The sequence below is a fragment of the Peromyscus californicus genome, unplaced genomic scaffold, assembly GCF_007827085.1.
Source record: "Peromyscus californicus insignis strain IS unplaced genomic scaffold, ASM782708v3 Scaffold_5__1_contigs__length_169319896, whole genome shotgun sequence".
NCBI classification, from domain to species: Eukaryota; Metazoa; Chordata; class Mammalia; order Rodentia; family Cricetidae; genus Peromyscus; species Peromyscus californicus.
Genome location: NW_026294573.1, coordinates 102553333 through 102580223, shown reverse-complemented (window position 1 = coordinate 102580223; position 26891 = coordinate 102553333). Strand labels below are relative to the sequence as shown.

The 26891-nt window shown below is 47.2% G+C and overlaps 1 protein-coding gene across 9 annotated transcripts; it reads right to left on the bottom strand.

The window, feature by feature from the left end:
* Window positions 1–268: 268 nt before the first annotated feature.
* Window positions 269–26119, bottom strand: Zbtb5 (zinc finger and BTB domain containing 5). 9 transcript variants are annotated; one of them, XM_052715480.1, is made up of 5 exons: window positions 25999–26088; window positions 25406–25435; window positions 24738–24910; window positions 10439–10559; window positions 269–4471 (listed from the first exon to the last, which is right to left on the bottom strand). In XM_052715480.1, coding segments are annotated over exons 4-5 (2019 nt in total). In that variant the 5' UTR covers window positions 10441–10559; window positions 24738–24910; window positions 25406–25435; window positions 25999–26088; the 3' UTR covers window positions 269–2454. The 9 variants fall into 9 exon arrangements, with proteins under 9 accessions (XP_052571440.1, XP_052571439.1, XP_052571438.1 ...); XM_052715479.1 differs by lacking the exon at window positions 25406–25435 and having other exon boundaries at window positions 25999–26113; XM_052715478.1 differs by having other exon boundaries at window positions 24738–25435; window positions 25999–26105.
* Between the last annotated feature and the right edge of the window lie 772 nt (window positions 26120–26891).

Genomic DNA, 26891 nt, shown 5'->3' with positions numbered 1-26891 from the left:
AAATCTGTCTAGTCTACCCAGTGTTCCCTCTGCATCCCAGGTAGCTCCTCCCCAAGGCCAGGCCACAGCACTGCCATTGCCAACCTCTCAGACAGCCACAGCAGACAGGCAGGTGCGGGGACAGGGGACAGGGGAGAAGTGTTGGATGGGAGCGTTCCCAGTGGAGGCTCACTGATTTGAAGACCACCCAGCAGCAGGGCCAATAGAGAAGCACTTCCCTGTTTTGTTTCCATCTAAGTAGAGGAGAACACGTATTTAGAGGCGTGACTATGACAAATTTTTTATTTCAAAATCTGTTTTAACCAGCATTAGCACCAACAGGGTGCCTCTACACTTGATGCCGTCTCCAGAAGATTGTACATGATTATGCCAGGCTAGAATTAAGGCTACAAAAATCAAAAGTCAGGTCCCCAGTACCAGTTAGAATCCCAGTAGAACTCGAGGTCACAGCAACCCTGGGTCTAGTTCCCCAGGGACCCATGGAAATCTTTAAGTGCTACAGCATGTTGGAGGACACTGGCCTGCAAGCTTGCTTCTCACACGTAGAGACCGACTACGAGGTAGATGAGATTCCAGGTCCATCCAGCTGTGGAGAGGCAGGCTCCTTCATGCGCCAGGGACAGGCCCCAAAGCCAATCCATCTGTATCCAAGCTGAGGTGAGGGGCAGACTCCAAACACTACATCCTTGACACAGGATGGCAGGGGACTGCCTCTCTGCTGTGACACTGGCTCCTCACCCAGCAGGGCATCTCTGCTTCTCCATGCTGACCCACGACTCCCACTGGTCCCCACACCATGAAGGTGGATACAGACCCACCCCCATCATGTCTCAACAGGACTGATGACAATAAGCCACACAGCAGTTTCTCAAGTGACCCTATTGCTTCCAATGGTGTCTCTCTCACACACCTGCTTAGGAGGGTCCAGGTTTCCATTGGGCTTTCTTCCCTAGGAATCAGTTCAGATGCCATGCTCTCTCAGAACATGACAGGTCTATCCACAGATTCATGGTCACACTAGCTCAAGAGAAGACACACACTCATTTTTGTTGTAGGAAATACAGAAATACATAGCTTTCTACACTTGACTGAACTTCTCTGAACTATGCACAATGGTTTGGTATCTCTGATTTATGAAAGAAAACCAGGAATTCTTGTCCATGAATGAAGTAAACGAGCCTACAGATACGCACAGGCCCATGCTGCTCCCTGGGTGCACGCCAAGATGCAGCAGCCCTGACAGCAAGGCAGACGGAGGACACGAGATCCTGGACAGGGAACCGAATGCCTCCCCAAGAGCCTTGGATGTTTCTGGTGAGTTCTGTGCTGTGGGCTACCTAACTCTTCCAAAGCCTGGAAAGCGCTGAGTCATGGACACCACCACATTTAGGTTTAAATAACTAACCACTGAGGACTGTTAAAGAGGACACTGCTGACAGCTGAGGGGTAGCTTTAGCAGCCTAGCAGAGCAGTAATAAACCATGGCTGCTGTGGTTAGTTCAGCTGGTTCCGCCGGGAGAGATGGTCTAGGGAGCTTGGGAGTGAGAAGTGACAAAGCAGAGCAGCTGATCTTGGGTGGCTGTGCCTTGGCCATCTGGGTGGAATGAAAGGCAAATGCACCAGGAAAACCCACAAAACAGGACGCTGTATCGCCAGAACGAAGACAGACACTGGCTTCCTCCTGACTTCAAACAACTACAGCATCGGCAATACATTGGTTCAACACTGCTAACACAGCACGTACAGAAACACCCACTGTCACTCCATACAGGTACATACTCCACTACAACTGTTTTTAAGACTAGAAAAACAATTATTAAAAACACCTACTCCACAGAGATGATTCAAAAGTATATACTATACACCTGTTGTCCAAGGGCATGTTTACCTGGACCCAGTGCCAGCACCATCAGAGGGCAGTGTCTGTGACTGCAACTCAGATTAAAAAAAACAAATACAGTACTTTCTGAGGCCTAGGACTAGCTCAGGATACACTTTAAAGCATCTGTGGCAGACAGGCTTGCCCTCCAGGGCCTTTTTTTCCAGACAGCACCAAGTTACCTGGTTACACAGACGTATGTTTTGCATTTCTGTACAGGGCTGGAATACTCCCATCAGAGGATGTAGGAAATTTAATTAACGCTTCCCAGGGCTTTAAAATAGTGTTACAATGTTTCCAGCTTCCCACTCTTACCATCAAGGACAAACTACGACTGCATTCCTCACCCCTGAGGAAGGCCTGGGTTCCGGCGCTCACGTCAGTTTCCCTGGTGACACCTCACTCAAAGGCAGCGCTGTGCATGCCGCACCTCACAGTCCTCTGCTTACTACGGGCTGAAATTCCAGGAGCCACCGGCCAGCTGCGGCCTCCAGTCCAGCGGCCTTAGCTGCCTGCCGAGAGCGACTTTCACCTCAGTCCAGACCTTGCCCCTGGACTGTCCACAAGGACAGCAGTTAGAGCAGGGTGCTGGGGAGGTTGCTGCTCTGCCAGCGCAGGCAGGTGGTCTTTGAGTGTTTGTACAGGTGGCTGGACTGGCTGAACCTCTTGCCGCACTTGAGGCAGGCGTAGGGCTTCTCACCCGTGTGAACCCGGATATGCTTCTTACAGTCTGTCAGAGTCAGGAAGGTTTTACAGCAGATTTTGCAGGCGTACTTTCGAGCCCCCTCCACAACCAAGACATTGTGCTCTGATAAGGCCTTCTTGCACTTTGACAGGACATCAGCAGATGCCCTGGTCAACTGCGGAGGGCCAGGCTGAGAAGGGTGGCCATTTTCAAATGAGGTGGCCCCGTTTATCATTAGCTGGGAACTGGCAGAGTTTTCAGGGATCTGGGAGCTCCTGACGGAAGTTACAACCGGCATTTTGGGAGCTATGCGGCGGTAGTATGGAAAGTTACTGGCTCCTCCTCTTGGGGAAGCCATCATTGTCCTGGAGAAGGAAGAGTGGAGACCCAAGCCAGACCTGGAAAAATCCATCCCAAATTGTTCTCCTTGGTAGCCTGAGGTCTGCACACAGGGCAGGCCCATCACCTCCTGCATAGGCCTGGCAAAGTGGGAGTCTGCAGGCTCACTGAATGGGTTCTCCACATGGGAACCAGGGGCAGAGGAAGGCCCACCTGCAGGCCCAGCCTCTGGACTCAGCAAGTAAGGGGCCTCGCCCTCCAGCCGGCAGTCACTGGTGGTGTTTGGGATGTTATCATCGGTGCTCTGACCTGCACTGAAGTTATTCCCCCTGCTCTTGTTGAGAAAATTTGAAATACTAAAAGAGGTCTTATGTTCTAGATTATTTGTGACTTCCAAAATGTGGATGTCCCCGACCCTGTCCGTACTGGACTGAGGATCTGAGAAACTCCGATCGCTGCTCTCAGGGCTGAGGTCTATCTTCTCGGCACTGACCACCACTCCTTCCACTTCCACCGACTCGCTGCCCTCTGCTTGGGAGGTCACGTCGCTCACTTCGTCCTGCGGCTCGGGAGAGCTCAGGGGCTCCGACTTGACCACCACTCGCATGTGCTCCTTCTCCCCAAGGCCGACCTCAGGGTTCTCGCACTGGAAACTGCCCTTCTCTGCTACAGCTTCTGGTTCAAAGCTAGTTTCAACTTGAGTTGCTCGGGAGGCCATGTTGCCAGCACTGCCATCTGACTGGCTGGGCACCTGGGCATCTTCTTGGGCACCAAACGGCCGATCAAACAGCATAGCACTGTCTTCCTGGTTGTCAGCCATCCCATCGGGTTTAGGATTATCCACAATTTTCAGAGAATCTGGTGAAAAGAACTCCTCCCGAGAATGCACTCCCGAAGGGCCGCTCTCTGGAGTGACATCTGAAATGGCAGACTCATCCACGGAGGACCGGAGGCGCTGCCGGGCCCGCTCCTCCACAGACTGCTTGCGCTTGTGAAGGCGTCTCATGGGGAAGGGTGTCCGCTGGTCCAGGTTGCTGCGCATGGATGAGCTCATGGGGGCTGGCGGCTCCTCGCCACCCTGGCTGGAACTGAGGGCTGAGCTCACAATGCTCAGTCCCAGCTGCTGCAGCATGAAAGAGCGCTGCATGCGAGCACTCTGCTCCTGAACACGCTCACCAGGGGGAGACATGGGCAGCGTCCTTGTTGTCAGGTAATGTTTACATGCCTTAACAACGGAGTTCAAATGCAGGTGAGAGGCTGCCAATAAGACATCCATAACGTTGCTCTCCCCCAGCATGAGGGTGGAGGTATACATCATGTCAATCAGTGCAGCAAAGGCCTCTGCTGTCACCACCTCACTATCTAGCTGGATCATGTTCATGGTTTGATCTCCCTCTGCCACAGAGAACAGAGCTCGGAAATGCGTGCTGCATGCCGCCAGCACGGAGCGGTGGGCTTTGAAATGCCTGTTCCCCACTACAATGACACAGTCACAGAGCTGGCCGTGAAGTCTCTGGTAGTTCAGCTGCTGAAAGATCTGCTCAAAATGACCAGGAAAATCCATTGTCCTATAGAAAACACAAAGGAAAAAAGGGTTAAGACCCAAAAAGCTCAACTCAGAGCCAGTCCACAGAATGCTGCAGTAAGAGAGGTGTGGGGCTGGCAAGATGGCTCAGCCAGTTAATGTTCCTGCTGACAAACTGAGTTCCATCCCTGGGTCCCAGAGAACCGACTCCTGAAAGCTGTGATCTGACTGCTAAACACACACACAAAATAAAAATGTGATTTCAGACAACTTTAAAGCATGGCTGGCCACATTTGGAGCTTATAAAGCTTGTGATGTCTAATAATGGGCCTACATGTAAGAACTTGTCAACTAAGGAGCAAAAGTCAGTTCAGCTCCAGATCCATGTACACACGAGATCCTTTAGCCCTTCTCGTAACTTGTGTAGGACACTGAGAGTCTGTGTGAGAAAAGCCCAGTATGTGGGAGGAAGCTTATTTGCCCCACTGAAATTTGTTAGCATTCAGCATTTCCTAGAACAGCGAATGCCAAGAGACTGCAGCAGCCTTAGCAACCCTGGTGAAAAGGGCAAGTCAAGAGCAGAGAAGAACTCTAGCTATAGAGACGGTGGCCGACTTCACACACGCACTCCCTCCCGCATCCCAGGCTGCGGCCCTGAATCTAGCACCAAAGACACTGTCTTTTGGAGGCATTGTTGTTCTAAGGGTATAAAGCCAGGGCTGGAGAGATGGCTCAGCAGTTAAGAGCACTGACTGCTCTTCCAGAGGACCCAGTTCAATTCCCAGCACCCACATGGCGGCTCACAGCCACTGTAACTCTAGTTCCAGGGGAATGTGATGACCTCTTCTGGCCTCTGTGGATATTTCACACATGGTACACAGACATATGTGGAGGCAAACACTCATACACATGAAATAAAAATAACATTTTTTTTTAAAAAGGGAAGAAAAAAATCAGGGCACAGGAAAAGTAAATGTACGGTTTCTAATACTAACTTGGGACTAGACTGGGATCCCAGTGTGTGTGACAGAAATGTAACCAAGTTCAATTGTGGTCACAGTGGCATAACTCACAATGTGCTACAAGTGCATGGAATACATGCTTAATAAGATATTTTACAGCAATACATTATAATGCAAGAAGGCCTAACAGATTGTACCTTAAAAAAAAAGATAGAAAAGGGAGAGACCACAAATAAACTTGACCCAAAGCCATGTTTTCAGGAACCATAGGGCACCTACAAAACTAACCAAAATAACTGCTTCTAATATCATTTGTGTTTGGTAAAATTATATAATTTTTTTCTTTAGGTAGCATGTGTTATGATTTCTTTTTAAATGTAGTATTTTTAAGAGATGGAAATATTTACAGATAAAACAGTAAATTTGCTTCAAAAGTATTTATTTTCATATATTTGAAAGTTTTCAATAAAACTAGTTAAAAGAGAAAAAGAAGAATCCAGGTGTGCCTTTTAATGCCGAGTCTGGACCCAGTAAATATCTGCATACTTCCTGGGATTATCTGAAATAATAACTTGCTTCTTTTCATTATACTACATTTTCTAGGAACTTTGTAGCTCCCCTCCATTCCATGAATCACCTCTGACTATGGGACCCGCCCTCCCTGTGTGGTCACACACACAAGGTCAGGAACAAAAATGAGGCACTCCTGTGCCCCTCTACGGGCTCTACAGCTGAAAGAACAGAACAGGCTATTTTTCCTCCCGGGAGAAACTTCTGGCTCCTAGGACGGGGGTTTGAATGAATTTCCCGCTAAGCCCAGGGCAGGCAAGTACACAGAACACACAGCATGTCCGTACTGGAGATAAAGAGCCACTAAGACAGGACTAAACCTCAGGCAGGACAGACAGACCAGTGACAGACAACTCTCAGGTCTGCTCTGCCTCTGACCGGGGAAGGAGGTGCTGGAGGCTGGCTGGGGAAGAGCTCTTCCAGGGCTGGGGAGCCCAAAGCGACTACTGAGAGCACCTGGAGCTTCAGCTGCAGAAGCTGAAGCTTTCAAGTGTGCACAGTCCCTCACCTCCACCACTCCCACCTCTGCCTGCTCAGAGACTGAAGACGAGCAGCCAGGCTCACACTCCCCAAGGAGACTGGAGTTTTGTATGTGTAGGACAACCGAAATGCCCAATAAAATACTTGAGTCCCATCTAACTTCCACATGGTAAAATACATTCATCTTCAAGGCTGACCCATCCACTCGGCTCCCAGTCAGTCCAGGCTTCACCTCCCACTATGAACGTGAAGGAACAGCAGAGAGAGAGAGAGAGAGAGAGAGAGAGAGAGAGAGAGAGAGAGAGAGAGAGAGAGAGAGAGAGAGCAGAACTCTAGCACGAACACAAAGCGCCAGTGCTGGAGAGCTGGCTCACTGGTTCAGAGCACTGGGGCCTGGCTGCTCTTCAGAGGACACCCCCACGTAGCAGCTCACAACTGTCTGTAGCTCCAGCTCCAGGGGATCTGATGCCCTTTTCCTGACTCTACTGATACCAGGCACACATGTGGTACACAGATATACATGGAGGCAAAATACTCACACACATAAAACGGAATAATAATGATGGTGACGGCAAGTGATAAACAGAGGAGCATAGGGGAACATTTAGAACAAACAGATATGATATGGGGGAAACTGAGGTTAAAAAAACCACCTTTAATATCCTCAAATAAGAGCAGAGATCACATCCAGGAAATAAGGCTTTTCTTTTTTTTGGTTTTTGTTTTTGTTTTCTTAAGATAGGGTCTCTCTGTGCAGTCCTTGCCATCCTGGATCTTTCTCTGTAGACCAGGCTGGCCTTGAATTCAGAGATTCATCTGCCTCTGCCCTCTAGTGCTGAGATTAAAGTTTGGGCCACCACTTCCCGGCTTTCTGTCTTTAATGATTTATTTATTGTTATCTTATATGTGTGGGTGTTTTGCTGCATGTATGTCTGTGGAACATGTGCATGCCTGGTGCCTGTGGAGGCCGTAAGAAGGCACTGGATGGCCTGGAGCTGGCGTTGAAGATGGTTGTGAGGTTGTGGGTGCTGGGAACTGAACGTGGATCCTCTAAAAGAGCAACGAGTGCTTTAAGCACTGAGACATCTCTCCAGCTTCTACCCCCCCCCCCCAACACGCCCTTTTTAAATACACATAAGGAGGAATGTTCTGGGAACAAGAAATCATGTGCCTCTGGTGGCACATGATTGTAATCTCAGCACTGGGGAGGCTGAAGCGGGGATACTGGGAGTTCAAAGCCAGCCTGTGGGTGAGGAGAGAGAAAGGAAAGAGGAAGGAAAGGGACAAGGGGGTGAGGAGAGAAAGGAAAGAGGAAGGAAAGGGACAAGGGGGTGGAGAGAGAAAGGAAAGAGGAAGGAAAGGGACAAGGGGGTGGAGAGAGAAAGGAAAGAGGAAGGAAAGGGACAAGGGGGTGGGAGAGAAAGGAAAGAGGAAGGAAAGGGACAAGGGGGTGGAGAGAGAAAGGAAAGAGGAAGGAAAGGGACAAGGGGGTGGAGAGAGAAAGGAAAGAGGAAGGAAAGGGACAAGGGGGTGGAGAGAGAAAGGAAAGAGGAAGGAAAGGGACAAGGGGGTGGGAGAGAAAGGAAAGAGGAAGGAAAGGGACAAGAGGGTGGAGAGAGAAAGGAAAGAGGAAGGAAAGGGACAAGGGGGTGGGAGAGAGAAAGGAAAGAGGAAGGAAAGGGACAAGGGGGTGGAGAGAGAAAGGAAAGAGGAAGGAAAGGGACAAGGGGGTGGGAGAGAAAGGAAAGAGGAAGGAAAGGGACAAGGGGGTGGAGAGAGAAAGGAAAGAGGAAGGAAGGGACAAGGGGGTGGAGAGAGAAAGGAAAGAGGAAGGAAAGGGACAAGGGGGTGGGAGAGAGAAAGGAAAGAGGAAGGAAAGGGACATGGGGGTGGAGAGAGAAAGGAAAGAGGAAGGAAAGGGACAAGGGGGTGGAGAGAGAAAGGAAAGAGGAAGGAAAGGGACAAGGGGGTGGGAGAGAGAAAGGAAAGAGGAAGGAAAGGGACAAGAGGGTGGGAGAGAGAGAAAGGAAAGAGGAAGGAAAGGGACAAGGGGGTGGAGAGAGAAAGGAAAGAGGAAGGAAAGGGACAAGGGGGTGGAGAGAGAAAGGAAAGAGGAAAGAAGGGACAAGGGGGTGGGAGAGAGAAAGGAACAAGCATTGGAAATTCAAAATGGCAAAAGATGTAGAGTTAACAGAGCTGGAAGAAAATCACTGAGCAAACCTCTCAACAAGACAAGGGGAAGCAGAACTGAACAACACAGAGAAGACTAGTTCACGCAGCAGCAGCCCAAGTCCATTGCAGAAATTCAAAGACAGAGAGGGAATGAGCTAGGGAATGAGCTAGGGCAGGGCAGGCAGCTCCGAAGGGAAGGCAGGCCTTGCCACAGGCCTGAGGACCTGAATTCCATCCCGGGAGAGAAATGACAACTCTAAGTTGTCCTCTGACTATGCGTGCACAAACACACAAGTAATCAATCAGTGCTATAAAACCTTACATTAAAAGAAAGAAAGAAAGAAAGAAAGAAAGAAAGAAAGAAAGAAAGAAAGAAAGAGAAGTCTGGGAGCCAATGGGGGGCTCGTAATGACAGGTTTACAAAGAATTAGGAATAAAATTAGCATCACACTCTTTCAAAGATAATTCCTTCAAAATTCTCCAGTAAAATTATTTCCAACAGAGAATTCTACTCCTAGCCGATTAATCAATTATGATGGTAAACTAAGGCATTTTTAGAGAAGCAAGAACCCAAAGGGTATCTCTTACATTTTCTGCCTCAGGACATTACTAAAGGACGCACTTAAGCAAGCTAGGAAAACAACAAACACACACACACAAAAAAAACAAAGGAACAACAGAGGAACCTTTAGAGCCACTGAAGTACCCTGGCAGGAGAGAAGAGATTTAGTGAGGCACTTGTGCTGGACCCTGAGAATTCAGTTCCCCAGGACTCTCATGCTGGGGGAGGGAAGGAGGAGGGTGGGCCAGAGATGGGCACAGCCACACTCACACTCAGGGACTGCGAATGTCCTCTGCTCACGCTGTTTAAACCTAACATGGACTTGGAAGGTCACTGGACCTCTTTGCTTCTCTCCCCAACATGGCCATGGTGAATACATCTTCTTTCCCTGCTTCTCACTATTACTATCCTCTTTAATTGGCTTATTGGGGACAAGGGACAGAGCCTAGCTTGTTGGGACCACCAGGTCCCAGGCTCTGACCCTACACATTTGGGTAGCCAACACAATAGCAGACAGAGAGAAGTCTGAAAACAGAGAATCTCAACATGGCAAGCTAGGTTGGTCAGCTGGAGCAGTTAAGTTGAAGTATTCTTCAGCTCTGATGTGGCTGAATGTCAAGAATTGAGGAGTTTCACCAATGTGAAGACATATCATTGAGAAAACAAGGTATGGGGGAGGGGCTGGGGAGCTGGCTCAGTGCTGACAGTATTTGCTGCTCTTCCAGAGGACCCAGATTCATTTCCAGCACCCACATGGAATAGCTCACAACTGCCTGTAACTACAGCTCCAGGGAATCTGACCCCCTCTTCTGATCACCTAAGGCGCGCACACACACACACACACACACACACACACACATGCATAAAGTTTAAAAGTAAAGTCGTTTACAAAAAGAAAAGGCAAGCATTTTTCAAACGAGGCCATGTTGTGGGGAAAGGCAGCTGCTGGTTGTAGTGCACTGTGCTGCTCAGCTGTGGACGGTACTCCACTGTCCTAGTACAAACACCAGCCTTATCTGAGACAGTGGGACAGTGAGAGAGGCAAAGTGCTGTGATAAAGGTCCCCCCTTAAGAAGGCCAACTGTCAGCCTGTCTCAAAAATACTGAAAGGATCTTCAGAAGTCAGTGATGGAAGGCAGCATAAACACCTGAACATGGTTGCCACTGAGGAGTAAAAATTTGGAGGAAAGGGGTAGAACAAGGGACTACTGGTATTTCGTTTCATAGCTTAGTGGAAGCATGGGATTAAAAAGAACACACGCACATTATAATACTTATGCCTTTAATCTCAGCACTCAGGCGGCAGAAGTGGGAAGAGTTCTTTGAACTGAGGCCAGCCTGCTCTATGTGGTGAGTTCCAGGACAGCCAGGACTACATAGCGACCCTGTTTCAAAAACAAACAAAAAAACCCATAAATATATACATACACAAAATTTAAAAATCATGGTTGATCCTTGAAATTCTAAAGGTATGCACCCTAAGATCATTGCAATCTCCAAATTCACCAATGCCACACGGTATTTCATAAAAGAGTTGTAAGTGGCAGCCACATGCCAAGAAGCTCACTTGCTCTGTACCCTGGTCTTCCCAAACAAGCCAGAGTTGACCAGATCACAGCCACTCCTAGTCCACAAACACCAAAGGTCTATTGGAGCAACTCGGGCACTGTGCCACTTTGGTCTGCCTGGAAAGTAACCACTAGAACAGCAGAATTCCTCAGAACAGCAGCCTTAGATATTCTTTACCTTAGGATTCTGGGGGCGGAGGGGGGGCAGTGCAGAGGATGTTGGGTATTCTGCTCTCCACTGTCCACAACGTTCCTTTGAAACCGACCGGGTCTAGGCTGATGGCCAGCAAGCCCCAGCAATCCTCTCAGCTCAGAGCCAGGATTACAGACACGAACGACAATGCCCAGGTTTTTACATTGGTGACAGGGGATTTGAACTCAAGTCTTTATGCTTGTATGGCAGTCACTCTTACCTGCTGAGCCATCTCCCACTCCCCTCCTTTTTTTCAACCTTCGATGACTTTCCAACAGCAAACTACACCCAAACACACATCTCCCATCTGTCACACAGAATGGCAGTTACTGCAGCAGACATCCCTACCTGCTCTATCAAGGTTCCCGTAGTCTACCAAGAGCGGCAGGTGGTAGCTAGCACACGTCACCCCAGACCTGCACCCAATTCACAAGGGCCAAGAGATTAAGGCTTTGGGGAGATGAAATAAAATGTAACTACTGGGCCAGATGTAGTGGCACACCCTTTAATCCCAGTACTTAGCGACAAAGGCAGGCAGATTTCCATGAGTTCCAGACCAGCCTGATCTACATAGTTTCAGACTAGCCAAGACTACACAGTGAGACCCTTTCTTAAAATATCAAAAACTAAACGAACAGTGTAATTACTGAGCACAGATAGGGAGTCCCCTGCCTTCCAGAGTAAACTGATGCAAGCTCAGAGTTGCATTAAGAACTAAGAGAAGGGGGAAAGCTGAACCTTTAAGAAAAGCGAGCAGCTTTCTCTCCCACTGCAGAGAACAGAGCCAGCGATGTGAGTCTCCAGAGGGACTGTAATGCAGGGACTGGCTGGTGGTAGTAGTTCCTCTCAAAGCCTGTGCTTGTAGACCTGCCAATCACTGTGCTGAGTACTATTTTTTTTAATCTATGTGTATGTTCCTGTATGTGAGTGAGGGCACACGCCACAGTGCACATGTAGAGGTCAGAGAGCAACTCTGAGTACTGGTCCTCACTTTCTATCATGGGGTCTCTTGTTCCCCATTCACGTGCCAGACCAGCTGGGATTCTCCTGTCTCCACCTCACATCCCAGCCTGCTACAGGAGTGCTGGGTTTGTACACACACTACTGCCTCCAGCCTGAGGTGGTCCTGAGGATCTGAACTCAGGTCCTCAGGCCTGTGCAGCAGCATTTTACCCATGTAACCATCTCCCCAGCCCTAAGTACTTTCTAGTTACATTACTCCTAGTCTCCAGCAACCCTGCAGGAAGTAATTACTACTTCTCAACTAAACTGTGTTTCAACCCAGGGTTTCTCTGTGTAACAATAGCCTTGGCTGATCCTGGAATTCGCTTTGTAGATCAGGCTGGCCTCAAACTCACAGAGATCCACATGCCTCTGCCTCCTGAGTGCTGGGATTAAAGGGTGTGCCACTCTGCCCAGCTTCAACCCAGATTTAAAACAAAAGGATTCTATTCAATGCCTTTTCAACAAGCAGCAGTTGTGAGAAAAACCTGCTCAATTTTAAAATGTCAGTAGAATCTTGGAAGAAAACACCACTCTTCTGTGAAAGGTCATTCAGTAAAATGTCAAGGTCTAATGCCGACCCTGCTTTCTACAGAGAACACACAAACTGAAACCGTGATTCCAGGAGCATTCTTCTGGAGAAAATTTCCCATGAGCCACAGACCTTTAACAAGAGGCTACTGAGGCAGCTGGAATGACCCGAGACAAGGGTTTAAATAGTGGAAGATAGGAAAACGGTGCATCTTTTTTTTTTTTTTTTTTTTTTTTTTAAGAAACAGGGACAGATTTGGTAGCACACCTTTACTCCCAGCACGTGGGAGGCAGAGTCAAGCAGGAGACAGGGCTATAGAGATTAAGAGAGAGACAGACAGAGAGAGAGGGATGGAGGAGATAGAGAGAGAGAAAGGAAGAAAAGAACTGGTCTCCTTACGTGGCCCCAGACAGGCCTCAAATGCTGTCTTCTACGTCAACCTCTTTAAAAACTACAAGACCTAACTCACGTGCAGACAGGCTGGGCTTTAGTCAAAGCCAGAACATTTCAAGCTCAGGGTTCTGGTTTCATTCTCAGTCCCCAGCACCAGGACAGGGGTGGGACTACAAAAATCACACCACAGACACGCAAAGGCACTAAAACCCGGAGACCGAGACGTTCTGGGCAGGCAACTGAGCAGCAGGGCACTTACACAGCACCTTGTGCTGCAGGATGTCAACCTGACACAAACTAGAGTCACCTGAAGAAGGGACCTCAACTGAGGACTTGCCTCCATCAGACTGGGCTGTGAGCATATCTGTGAGGCATTTTAAAAAATTATTTTTTTTGAGATTACAATATAATTACATCATTTTGCCCCCTATACCCTTCCATACATCCCTCCTCTCTCTCTCTCTCTCTCTCTCTCAAATTCATGGTGCCTTTTACTCATTAATTGTTGTTACATACACATATGTACATGTATATATGTATATGTGTTACGTGTGTGTGTGTATACACATACACAAACACAACCTGCATATATGTATATGTGTTATGTGTGTGTGTGTATACATACACAAACACAACCTGCATATATGTATATGTGTTACGTGTGTGTGTATACATACACAAACACAACCTGCATATATGAATATATGTGTTACGTGTGTGTGTGTGTGTGTGTGTGTGTGTGTGTGTGTGTACGTACACAAACACAACCTGCTCAGTCTGTTACTTGTATGTTGCTGGGCTCCTCCCTGGGAAGGTCATCTCTCCCACTCTCAGTGTTCCTTAGTCGCCCGTGGTTCTTTGTGCAGGGCTGAGGTCTTAGCAGGTCTGGTGTCGTCTTTGTTCAGGTCAGGCTTAGGCAGTCATGTTAGTGAGGATTTATGAATGCAGCTTCTGACATTCCTAGGAGTCACAACCTCACCGCTGGTTCCCTGTTCCTCTGGCTCTTACAATCTTTCTGCCCTGGCAATTGAATGATTGATGTGGGAGGGTCCAGCCCACTGTGGGTGGTGCCACCCCATCCTGATAATCTTGAGTTGTGTAAGAAACCAGGTTGAGCAAGCCATAGAGGAAGCTAGTAAGCAGTGTTCCTTCAGGCCTCTGCTTCAGTTCCTGCCTGCTTCCCTACTGATGGAGTGAAAAGTGAAGCTGAAATAAACCCTTGCCTTCCCCAAGCTGTTTTTTGGTCATGGTTTTCATCACAGCACCTATTCAAGACACACACACACACACACACACACACACACACACACACACGAGAGAGAGAGAGAGAGAGAGAGAGAGAGAGAGAGAGAGAGAATAAGGTAAATATATAATTTAAAAATTAAAACACTTGTTCTTATTGACTGAAGTTTGTATTTTCTCTGTAAAGCTCTGTGACTGTTTTCTAGCAACATCTCACACAAGTACAACTTAACAACACCAACAACTAGATATTATTATTTTTCAGACACTAGTACATCACCCACAGGCCAGACAAAAGTACACTCCAGAACGGACCCCGGGGCTGGTGAGACAGCTTTGCAGGTGAAGTGCAGGACGCCCAGCCTAACAAGCTGATTGAGTCCCAGAACCATGTAGTAGGAGAAGAGTGACGACTGCCCACTGTCCTCTGACCTCCACATACGTGCTGTGGCAGACATACCCTACACACATGCACATACAAAAAAAATGCAGAAAATGTTTAAGACTCCAGAAACTGGGGTGGCGACTAAATAGATAATTGTGCTTGCTGTGAGCATGAGAACCTGGGTTTCAATCCCAGCACTATGTAAGAAGGCAGGGCTGCTCGTGACTGTAACCCCAGCATCGAGGAGCAGAAGACAGGAGGATCCCAAAAGTTCTCCTGCCAGTCAGCTTAGCTGAACAGCAAGATTTCAGTTCAGTGAAAGATCCGTCTCAGAGCAGCAGGACAGAATGAAACCTGCCATCTTCCTTGACTTCCATGTGCACGCACTTGCACATACACACAGTGCCTTTCACGTGGGCTTGGCCTCAGAGTCACTTTTATACCTCTGGTTATACCGTTGGTTTTATACCATTGGTTAAATCTGGTCACAAAGGGTTTTCCAAGCACCAACCCCTTAACATCTGTCATTCCACCCACTCACAACGTGGGATCAGATTGGATCAACCAGAGCAGATCTTATCCCAGTGATGAGGTGAGACCATCCAGGCACAAGTGAGACCAAGCCACCAGATGGCTAATCAGTGATGTCTTCAGAGAAAACTGTTCTGAGGCAAGAGGGGAAATGACCAGAATAAAATGAACTCACTCTGGGCATGGAGGTGCTTGCCAGCAATCCCAGCACAGCAGGAAAACTGTGGACTTGAAGCCAGCCAGTGCTTCGTATGGAGACCCTTTCATCTGTCCCAGCGCTTCCAAAAGTAAGTGAGCCAAGGGCTTATAGAGAGCCGGTTCTTAGGTACCGTTCCCTGACACTCAGTGTCCTCTAATGGCTCCCACTTGTATTCTGTTCATGATCTGTCTCAGACACCATCCAGGAACTTTCACACCAAATCCAGCATATCACGCCAATCCCTCAAGACTGAGGTCTAAAAGCAAAGGGTGGGAACTGGAACCACTCTGGTAGGAGAGGAGATTCTCAGAGTGCCACCCCTAGACAAAGAACTACAGGCAATTAATGACTATTGAAGAGAGGGGGAATTAGCCTCTCCCAGGGAACCAGACAACAAAATCATGTAGACAAAATAAGGTCAACCCAAGAATGGCACTCGTAGCTTAATTTCTATCTCATGTTCTTCATAAACTAGTTCGCTGAAGTAAGGCAATGCATGCAGCAGATTCTGTGTCACAGTGGCTGGGCACGCTAAGATCTCTATCCCACATGCTTCCTACAGTGTCATTTAACACCTACCCAAGAATAGGGTCTCTTCCCACCCCTCGAAGCCAGCTGAGTCTCTATGGGAAAAGTTACACTATGTGACTTGCAGGTAGGCCATTAAAAGGCTCTTAGCACGCCTTTAATCCCAGCACTCAGGAGGCAGAGGCAGGCAGATCTCTTTGAGTTCAAGGCCAGCCTGGGCTACAGAGTGAGTTCCAGGACAGCCAAAGCTGTTATACAGAGAAACCCTGTCTCGAAAACAAACAACAAAGAAAGGTAGCTCTTGCCTCTTCTTTTTGGCTTACTCCTGGAACCCAGCTACCAACTGTGGGGAAGCCTAGTTGAAGGTCAGCTGACTGAATCCTTCTGGACACGTAGGCTTGACTTCAAGAGGACTTCAGCCTCGGCAACTGGCTGCCTCTGACAATGAAAACTCCAAGGATCGTCTTGAGCCTACTCACCCTCCCAAACTGTAAGACCTAACTGAATGAAGTTCTGAGGTGAATGTCCCAATGGGAGGAAACCCGTTAACATTTCCTCACAAATCAGCATTCAAATACTATCTCTAAAGGGCTCTTTTGGTCTGTCTGTCTGTCTACTATGTCTTTGGAGGACACTGCTCTCTACCCCATTCTGTTTTATGTTTTGTTTTGAGATAGTCTAATATAGCTGGCTTCAAACTTACTATGCAACCAAAAATTACCTTTTTTCCTCTGTGTATGTAAGTGTGTGTGTGTGTGTGTGTGTGTGTGTGTGTGTGTGTGTGTGTGTCTGCCAAATGTGCCTGTGCGGGCGCTCTCTGGAGGTCAAAGAAGCTCTATCGATCTCTGTCCAATTCCTTTTGTGACAGGGTAGCTCACTGAACATGGAGCTAGGTTCTTACCAAGCTCCAGTGAGCCTGTCTCCATCACAATGCTATGTTCACCACATGACTACAGCTGGCTTTTTAGGAGAGCTTTTGTGGTCTGAACTCAGGTCATGGTTCTGGGGACTTGAACTTGGGTTCCTATGCTTGCAGAGAAAGCACTCTTACCTGCTGAGCCATCTCCTTAAGCCAAGACTGACCTCGAACTTTTGATACTCCTGCCTCCACCCCAGATAGCTGGGATTAAGTATACAGTGTCAGGATTCAAAGCCAGGGCTTTGTGGTTGCTAGGTAAGCACTCTACCAATTGAGCCACATCCTAGCCCCTTCCAACCCCTTCTTGACCCATGTAGTAAAGGTCATACTGGCCAAGCTCTGACAGATGATGTAGGGTGGCCTGGCCAACTTGATACCCACTGCACTAATCACCAACATGGTTTCAGAGGAGAGTTATATGACCCAAGCCACGCTAGTTAATCTGCTCTATGAACTTTTAATTGATGCTATCAAGGAGATACTGTTTGTACCCAGGTCACTGTGAGGGGAGGGGTAGAGAAGGAGAATGTAATCCATGAGGGAGATTTGAATCTATCATTGAGGGTGGCCATTTTTACTAACCCAAGACCAATGCAAGAGGAAGCAGTGTTCAAAGAAGATACCCTGAAGATATCAAGACCCCAAGATCCAATCATGACTAAAGCTAATATACAGAACTTCTTGGTTTCAGGAGCCAATAAATTCTCCTCTTACCTTAACCTCCGTGTTTTTTCTATTACTATAATGAAATGTACAGTCTATATATAAAACACCTCTGGTAAAAGCTGCTAGCATCTCACCTCATGACAGGTAGCATCACAATCTGTAAGAAGAAAGCAAGAGGAAGAGATCACAGGAAGCCAAAGAGCCCCGCATCTTAACATCACTCCTCTGGAGACCAAGCTTCCAAAACGTGACTCTTTAGACAACACATTTAAGCCACAACCAAACCACAGCACCTGGCTTATGTTGGATCTTTGCTATGAAATCAAAGATGAGGTTCAAATTAGATCTCCCAGAATAATCCAAGTAACAGCTATCTTAAAACAGTTTTTTGGGGGACGGGGCTGCAGAGATGGCGCAGCAGTTAAGATAACTACCTGTTCTTCCATAAGACTCCAATTTGATTCCCAGCACCCACAAGGCAGCTAACAACCATCAATAACTCCAGTTCCAGAGATCCAACATCCTACTCTGGCCTCCCTGGGAACCAGGCACATATATGGTACAGAGATATACATGCAGCCAAAACACCCATACATATGAAATAGAAATAAATAAATATTACAAGACTTTTTGGAACCAGGGACAATGGAGCACATCTGTAATCTCAACATTCAGAAGATGAGACACACGGACTCCAAGTTTGATGCTAGTATAGGCTACAAAGTGAGTTTCAGAGCAGCCCAGTCTACATAGCAAGGCATGAGCCACATACCGGCTCAATAATAATATGACCAAAACTTTTCGGATAAAAGAGATATTCTTAAAATTCCCTTAGTTTAGCTGGGCAGTGGTGATGCATGCCTTTAGTCTCAGCACTTGGGAGGTAGAGGCAGGCGGATCTTTGTGAGTTCAAGACCAGCCTGGTCTACAGAGCAAGTTCTAGGACAGGCTCCAAAGTACACAGAGAAACCCTGTGTGGGGGGGGGGGAGTGAGAGCTCATACTGTGAAGGTAAATCTTTACCCCTAAAACCTCCAAATAAAGGGGGAAAGGCTCATGTTTATTAAATAGACTTCAAAACAGGATTCACTCCGGATCTATATGGATGGAGGTACAACAATCTATCACTTGGTGCCTCTGACCCACAATGAGTGTACAGTACACTTATGATCTGCAGAAACAGATTTTCAGTAATGTCAAAACTAAGTATAATGAAGAAAATGCATTAACATTGCTGCTCTGTACATTAATGTGAATATTCAAAAATGGGCTGTTTTCTCTATAGATTAGCTTCCTGAATAATGTTCTATTTAGTCCAATGAAACACCTGCTTGTATCTTAGGAGAACAAGCCACTAGTAATACATTTACAAATATCTGATTTATATAGTGGCACACTCACAAGTTTTTCAACAGCATACCTGATTCATAAAGAACAGCACACCCATATTCAAACATTATCTACCACCATATCAGGTGATTGCCTGCTTGCCTGCCAGGTGAGGTTGTATATAGGAAGCATCTTAAGATTCTAAGGATAAGGAAGCATCTTAAAAATTCTCAACATTTACTGTAGAGCTGGGGAAAAAAAATCCTGTCAGGAAAGAACCAACGAACCTTTCCTTCTCCATTTTTATAGAGAAGGTATAGGTGAAAATCAATTTCAGAGAAGAAACCAAGGAAGCTCCACTTGAGCAGACAGGTATTATTATTATTATTATTATTATTATTATTATTATTATTATTATTGTATTATGTTCCCATCAGCGTGTGACAGAGTCATCCCTCCTGCATGAGCCTGTGTAGAACAGAGAGGACATCTTCCTGGGGTCAGTACTCGCCTTCCGTGGGTGGGGTCCAGCGGTGGAATCAGTTCACTAGGTCTACACAGCTCCTAGTCAGGCCCAGCGGAGTGGTGGACCACCCAGCCACTGCTCCGACTGCCTGGACAGGAAAGCAGAAGCCGGGAAGGCTGCAACTCGGTGCATCTGGGGACTAGAGCTGCCAGCATCACTGACGTCGTCTCTCCAGCTGTACTCAGGGTGTCTCCGGAACTAGACAGAGCCTGTCACCACCTAAAGAGAGTCCGGCTGAGAAGGCCGCTCAGGTCAAAGCCTTTCTCATCATCACTTTGCCACCTTGTTTTCCAGAATCTCTGGGTGAACCAACCTGAAACTTGGTAAATGAGTTTGAGTGAAATGTCATCAGTTCCTCAGTTATAATCCTAGCACAAATTCAAATGTTTCTTTCCCTAAAACAGCTGAGAACAGGGACTGCTCCCTGCAACTCCATATGACTGATATTAATATAATGACAAATCTTTTGAATGAACTCTGGCTATATCTAAATGAGACAATCAGCCTAACTCCTCAATAATCAGCTTTCTGACATCAACAACTAACTCTAAAGTCAGCCAAAACAGAGAACGAAAATGTCTCCGAACATGCCAAATAAAGGCCAAAGCCTATGTGTGAAAGAGTTCCGCACAGGAAAGTCCCTCAAGCCCTCAGTCTGTCTTTCTAAATCAAATGTAGGTGTTTCTTCTTCCCTGACTATGAGCGAGGGCAACTCCAGAATGAGGGCGGGGGTGGCTGCCTGACTGAGGTACCTTGACAGCTGCACAGGAGACAAGGAGAGGAGAGCACAGAGCCACGCTGTGCAGGGTGATACAGCTCATATATATCTATATATATGAACCCAGCGGTCTCAACAGCACATGGAGGCACATGTACGTCTAGTATATAAATCCACCCAGCTAATGCTCTGTGTGTGTTTGCATGTTCCAGTGGGTTTTATTCCTCAGGAGCCAGTCACCTTGTTTTATGAGACAGGGTCTCTCACTTGGCCTGGAGCTAGAATTAGGCTAGGCTGGCTAGCCAGTGACCCCCAACTGTCTCCACCTCCCCGGTACCGGGTTATAGCCGTGGGCTACTATACTAGCTTTCATTTTTAATATGAGTTTTGGGGATCAAACCCAGTCCCAACACTTGAATGGCAAGCACTTTACAGACTGAGCTATTTCCCTAGTACTGATGTTTTTTAGTGTTTAACTTGCTCAGGGTAAAATGCTGTACAACATAGATTTATATGGTAGAGTGCTAACAGTCACAGGTGATTAGTGGAAATGAGACGCACACAACTGAGCATTTTACAAAGTGGAAAGCAGTGTGTGTAACAGGTGAAATGTGGAAAACACAAAGGTTATCTCCAATTTCTCGCAACACTGACAATGAAGCTAGGTCTTAGTATCAATTTGTATAGTCAGATACAAGTATGCTACCTTAAAAAATAAGAATAAAGGTTCGATTCCCAGCACCCACATGGTGGCTCAAAATTGTAACTCAAATTCCAGGGGATCATTACCCTCTTCTGGCCTCCTCACACATGTGGTGCATAGACATAAGTATAGGCAAAACAGCCACATGTATAAAATAAATTCTAAAATACTACTACTAAGAAGCAGTAAGGGCTGGAGATGGCTCAGTGGTCACCAGCACTGGCTGCTCTTCCGGTTAGATTCCCAGCACCCACATGGTAGCTCACAATCACCTGTAAATCCAACCCCAGAGGATCCAACTTCTCCCTCCCTAGGCACTGCTCTAATACGGTGCACAGAAAACAAGTAGGCAAAAACACCATACACGTCAAATAAAAATAAAGGTTAAAAAAGAATCAATTAAAAGTAAAGTAACTGCAGTGGCAAACACTTATAATCACAGCACACAGCAGACAGAGGCAGGAAGATAAGAAGTTTAAGGTCATTCTCTAATACATGAGGCCAACCTGGACTCCATGGGATCCTGCCTCAAAAGGGGGAAGGGAGGAGGCTAGATGAATCTGCAGGTAAAAGCACCTGGTGTATGAGCTGGACAATCAGAGTTCAACTCCTGGAGCCCACGTGAGGTGGAGGGAGAGAAGACTCTTGGAAGTTACCGGCTGACCTCCACACCCGCACAACGGGGTGCACATGTACACACAGACGGCTTTCATTGCAGTTTATTCCTAACAAAGAATTACTTCTTGCTGGGCACTATGGCATCCATCTATAATTCTAGTACTTACAAGACAGAGAGGCCCGAGGCTGGCAACAAGATTAAGACCAACTTGATCTACACAGCAAGTTCAGGCTACCCAGAGCTACGGAGAGACCTTGTCTCAAAATAAGGAAAGAGGAAGTAAAGGAAGGGATTTTGGTTTTTTGAGACAGGTTTCTCTGTGTAGCCCTGGCTGTCCTGGAACTCACTCTGTAGCCCAGGCTGGCCTCAAACCCAGAGATCATCCTGCCTCTGCCTCCTGAGTGCTAGGATTAAAGGTGTGTGCCACGACACTGGTCTGGAATTTTATTTCTTGAGAGGGGGGCGGTTCTTAAGAAGAAAGCAATGCCTAAGCATCGGGGACACTGATTTCTGTAGGACTGAGGAACAGCCCAATCAGGCCTAACTGAGTCCATTCTGGCCCTCTCTAACTTCCGTCCTCTCTAACTTCCATCCTCTCTAACTTCTGTCCTCTCTAACCTTTGTTCTGTGGTTACCTTGGATTCTAGGAATAAGATGACAGACGAAAAACCATCTTTAGGACAGGGAAGGGGAACTAACCCCATCAATGCTAATCTGGCAGAAAAAGACCTCCCCATGATGAGATCAGCCCCAGATGGGAACAAATTACCCCAAGATGGGAATGGGGTCACTGGCCCGACAAGATGACCTGCTCTATAGGCTTTGCAAACCTTCGGTCTCAGCCCATTCCCCTTTCCTACAAAATCTCAAGTTCTTGTCAGCCGATACAAGACAGACCTGAGATTACCGAACCTGTGTGCTCCACCTCAATGTGATCACACTGGTTACAGCTGCTTTCCCACCCTGCACCAATGCTGTCTTTGATTGGCATGTTGGGCCAATCGCTGAGACTAGCCCACTGGGACTCCTAGAGGACTTTTGCCCTAAAGCTCTGGGAATAGTCTCTTACCAGTAGGAAAGATAGAGAAGAAAAAGGAATTCCTTTCTACTATTGAGTTTACTTTCAAAGCAGTATGAGTCACTTATAAAAGTTAGAGTGTTCAGTACCTGACCACGCTAAGCTGCCTCTGCCCATCTCTTCAATACAGAATACAATGTGTGTTGTTGTACTAGATGTGTCTGGGGTTTGTGTGTGTGTGCGTGTGTGTGAGTGTGAGTGTGTGTAGCCTTTCTGGGTGCAGGAAAGAGCAGGTTTTGTTTTCCTTGACATCGTTCCCCCACCTCCCCGCAGTAGATACTAAAACAGGACTATAAAGGTGAGCACTCCGCAGTTTCAGAGAAAGATAACGGTTGATTATAAATTATGACTGAATAATTAAGATGTACTGAAAAATCAATTATACGTTAACAATATCATATACGGGAAAAACAGGAAGCAATTCATTTCTAATCATTTTCAATCATTTAAGAAGTTGACTATAAAGGATTTGTAAACCCATTTATTGAGTATAAAAAAGCAACAGATTATCATGTATAATTTCCAAAAAGCACACCACCATTTAATCATTCATTAAAGTTTGTAAAACAAACAGTTTGTTAATTTCCATTTACATAAGGAAGAACCCCATTCCTAATGAGCTCTTCTTAGTAACAAACTTCCTAAGAGCACAAAGGCAAATTTGCAAAATTCACTGATTACAATGAACTAATTGAGGACAGGTCTTTTAATTGCCCCACATTTTATTAAGTCTAAAATGTCAGTGGTTATAAACTGCATTATTTTGTGTAACACAAGAAGAGGAGAAAAGAAAGCTGTTGATTATTTTCTTTGTTTTTTGAGACAGGGTCTCCTGCCCAGTGTCCAGAGTGCTGGAACTGAAGGTGTAAGCCATCATACCTGACTAAACATTATCAATTAAGCTGTAACAAGCTCACTTACGCTATCCTATCTTCAAAGAAAGTAAAATGTAATAAAACTAGTTTTAGGGCTGGAGAGAGAGATGGCTCAGTGGTTAAGAGCACTGGTTGCTCTTCCAGAGGACCCAGGTTCAGTTCCCAGGACCCACAAGGCAGCTCACAACTGTCTGTCACTCCAATTTCAGGGGATCCAACACCTTCATACAGACATACATGCAGGGAAAACACCAATGCACATATAGTAAAAATAAATAAATTATTTTTTAAAAAACTAGTTCTAGAAATGAGGAACTACTGGAACCATAACATATTCCAGTGTATTAGGAATATTCCAATGTATTAGGAGATCAAAAGCCAAAGCATCTACAGATAAAATAGGCTTGACTATCAAGAACCTACCATCTCTTCTGTGACACAAACAAGTCAGTGCTCCAATATAATTTCTATTTAAGCAAGTAACAAAAGCTTTTGAAAGAATTTCCCTTATTTTTATTTTATAAGCATGGGTGTTTTGCCTGCCAAGTATGTCTGTGCACGAGGAGGCCCGAAGAGGGCACTGGATCCCTCGGGGCTGCAGTTTCAAATGTGAGCCGACATGTGGGTGCTGAGATCAAACACTGGTCCTCTGGAAGAGCAGGCAGTGCTCTTAACCGCTGAGCCATCTCTCCAGTTCCCATATTAAGAACTTTTTAGAAAACACAGAATGATAATAAATAAAATCAAAGGCACCCCCAGGAAACTGTAAAGAGCAGGGGTTTTCTCAGAAACATCTGGTCTTGAGCATAAGAAGTTCACCTCAGACAGACAAAAGATGCAGTATATAGTTACACTCCATCTCACCTGCACACTGAGAAGTCAGCCTCCAGCAGACAACATCCCTATCTAAGAAACAGGAGGTAAACTAGGAGAAAAACCATGTGCTCAAAACAGATGGGGGTAAAACGTATTTACAGTTCGAAAAGTTAGTTGAGGTGAAAGCTGACACGGAATCTGTATTTTGGATTCTTTTTCTCCTTTCTTAGGAAAACTGGAGGCAGGCTCAAGACTCTCAGCACCACAGCACCTTTTGCCATTCTCACTGAATACAGGGTATTTTTAAGTCTCAAATATAACTAATGCTAAGAGCGGTGAATACTAACACACACGCATTTTGCTGTTCAAACGACGTTTTAAATCCTTCCACTTGGACAGTCTCCAACAGTCCCTTCTGAACACGCTGACCCCTAAAATCAGGAAAATGCCCCATCTATAAAACGTTTTTCCCAAAATCTCACTACTCATCAATTCAGCAAAATTCTGCTGGAGACACATTAATTACCCAGAATAAAAATGGCCAGCATCCCCAACAAACAGAAAGTTTTGCTTTCACACAACTTTTAGGGAGAAAACAAAAAACAAAAACCAAATCTTCGGAAAACAGACTGTTCAAAAAAAAAAAAAAAGCAAATCTTCGAAAAACAGACTGTTCGAAAAGTCTTGGTTCATTTAGCTAAACCCGAGAGCCCAGAATGAGTTCTCAATCTGTTAACCTTACCTGGCAGGTCACCAAGTCTGCAGCAGTGGCCAGGTCCGTCCGTCTGTCTGTCTTCTCAAGCTTGCCGAGATTTCCAAAGGGAGCAGTGGAAGGCCTTCCTTTAGCTCAGGGCTTTTCTCTAACACTCTCTCCTTTGCCCATCTGTCCTCTCCCCTCGCCACAACTTTAGCTTACTGCCAACCACAAGACTTTTGGTCAAATGAAAACAAAAACATCTAGTAAAGCCATGACGTGCCCGGTCCACCTTTTAAAATCATGTAAAGCTCAACATCTCATACAAAGACAAATCACGAATGGTTAAGGCACAGTATTCTCTCAACGTCTTACTTCAACTCAACATTACAAGAACACATTTTGCAAATATTTTTGTTTCAAACCTGGAAAGAGACGAGCTTTATTATTTTAAATTAACTAGACTCAGAGCACACGACCTCGCTGAGTCTTTAACCTAAAAATTTCCTCCAAATTAAATAACCAAAATGTGGCTCCTACAGTATCCTCCACTATGCTGGGGCAGAGACTGATCATAGTGAGTGGCACTTCAGAAAAACAAACAAAACAAAAACCCTAACCTCCAAGCCCCCTTACCCTACTGCCTTATTTCTACTGTTGTTTATGTGCAAAGCAGTCGGTCCCCACGGGGAGAAGATGGGACGGCTGTCTCTTACCACCGCATCCCACAGCTCCTCGCACGAAGCCTGGAAGAAGTGGGCATTCAATAAATGCCTACTAAACACTTTTGTCTAACAAGTTGGGGCATTCCCAAACGCTGACTCCACCCCTGTAGTCGGCCGCTGGCTCCCGAATCCAGACCGCTTGTGGCCTTGCTCTGATGAAACGAAACCTCATCGTTCAGAAGGAGCCAGGACAGGGGCAAGAGGACCACTCGCCTCCATCCCGCAGGGCAGCCGCTCCTCGGCTCATCCTGTCAGGATGCAGCTCGGGAACCCGTTCCCACAGCATCCCGGGAGGCTCCATCTCCAGCGGGAGATCTGCAGGGCACCGGCCCCTGCCCCACCCCGCATAGACAGCCGGGCGTCGGGACACAGGGGACGCCTGCGCACAAGAACCCGGCTCCCACCCGCCTGGCCCCTGGGAGGAGAAGGGTAACAATACCCCTCGGCAGCAAGACAGGGTGAACCAGCGGCACCGGTACGTGCCTGCGCGCTCCCCGAGCCTCGGCGCGCTCCCGGCGCTCAACCGCCTACACGTGAGCGCGCCGCGCGGGCCAAGGCCACTCTAGCTGGTCGGGTCGCCTCACCTGAGTCGGGCTCCGCCCCCCTTCTCCGCGCAGGAGGAGGCGGTGACCCTCCTCCGCTCGGACCGACCCTGGGGAAGGAGGCGGGAAGGTCCAGCCTGGCTTCCCCGGCTGTGACTTCCGCCCGCCCCGCCCCCCAGCCCGCCCCGCCTCTCGCTCCCGGCTCCGTCCGCCCGTTCGCGCGGTTGTTTGCGAACCCGGCGGCGGCCAACGGTAAACGGATGTGAGGTGTGCATATCCCCGCCCTCATAAACCGCCCATGGCCAATCAGCAGGAGGGAGGGCGGTGCCACGGCAAGGAGGGGCGTCCTGAAAATCTGACCAATCCGCGGTCCCAAGAACGGGGGCCGTGTTTACTACCAAAGCATCCGTGAGCGCTCCGACCAATCCCAGTTTGCCTTACAGCATGTAAAATTGTTCTCCAAGGCCTTCGAAGGCGGGATTTATCACTAAGCAACAGCGGGTTTGAACTGTAGCAAAGCGACTTTGGGTCACACCCAATCAAAATCCACCATGGATAGGAAAGCTAGGGTTTTCCGTCTAGTTGAGCCAATCGCAATGAAGACTGCCAGTCCTGTGTCCCTCCATTGGCTGGTGCTGACAGCTTTCCCACCTTAGTCCGGCAGTGACCCGGCGTCTGAAGCTGGTCCCCACCCGGGGCTTCCTCACGCAGCGCCCCGAAGGTAGTTCCCAACTTGTAGATTTGGGAAAAGAGAAAAACGAAATCCCAAGAAGCCGTTTGAATCGAATGGAACCCAAATGCAAGCTTCACAATGAGTAGGAAACGCTGCCTGTCTAATGGTAGTTGGGCGGGTCGTCGCCCACGTCTCGTCTCGGTTGCTGGGACGTCCTGGCATAGCCACGGGCCGGTCCCAACTCCAAGTCTGACGCTTGCCC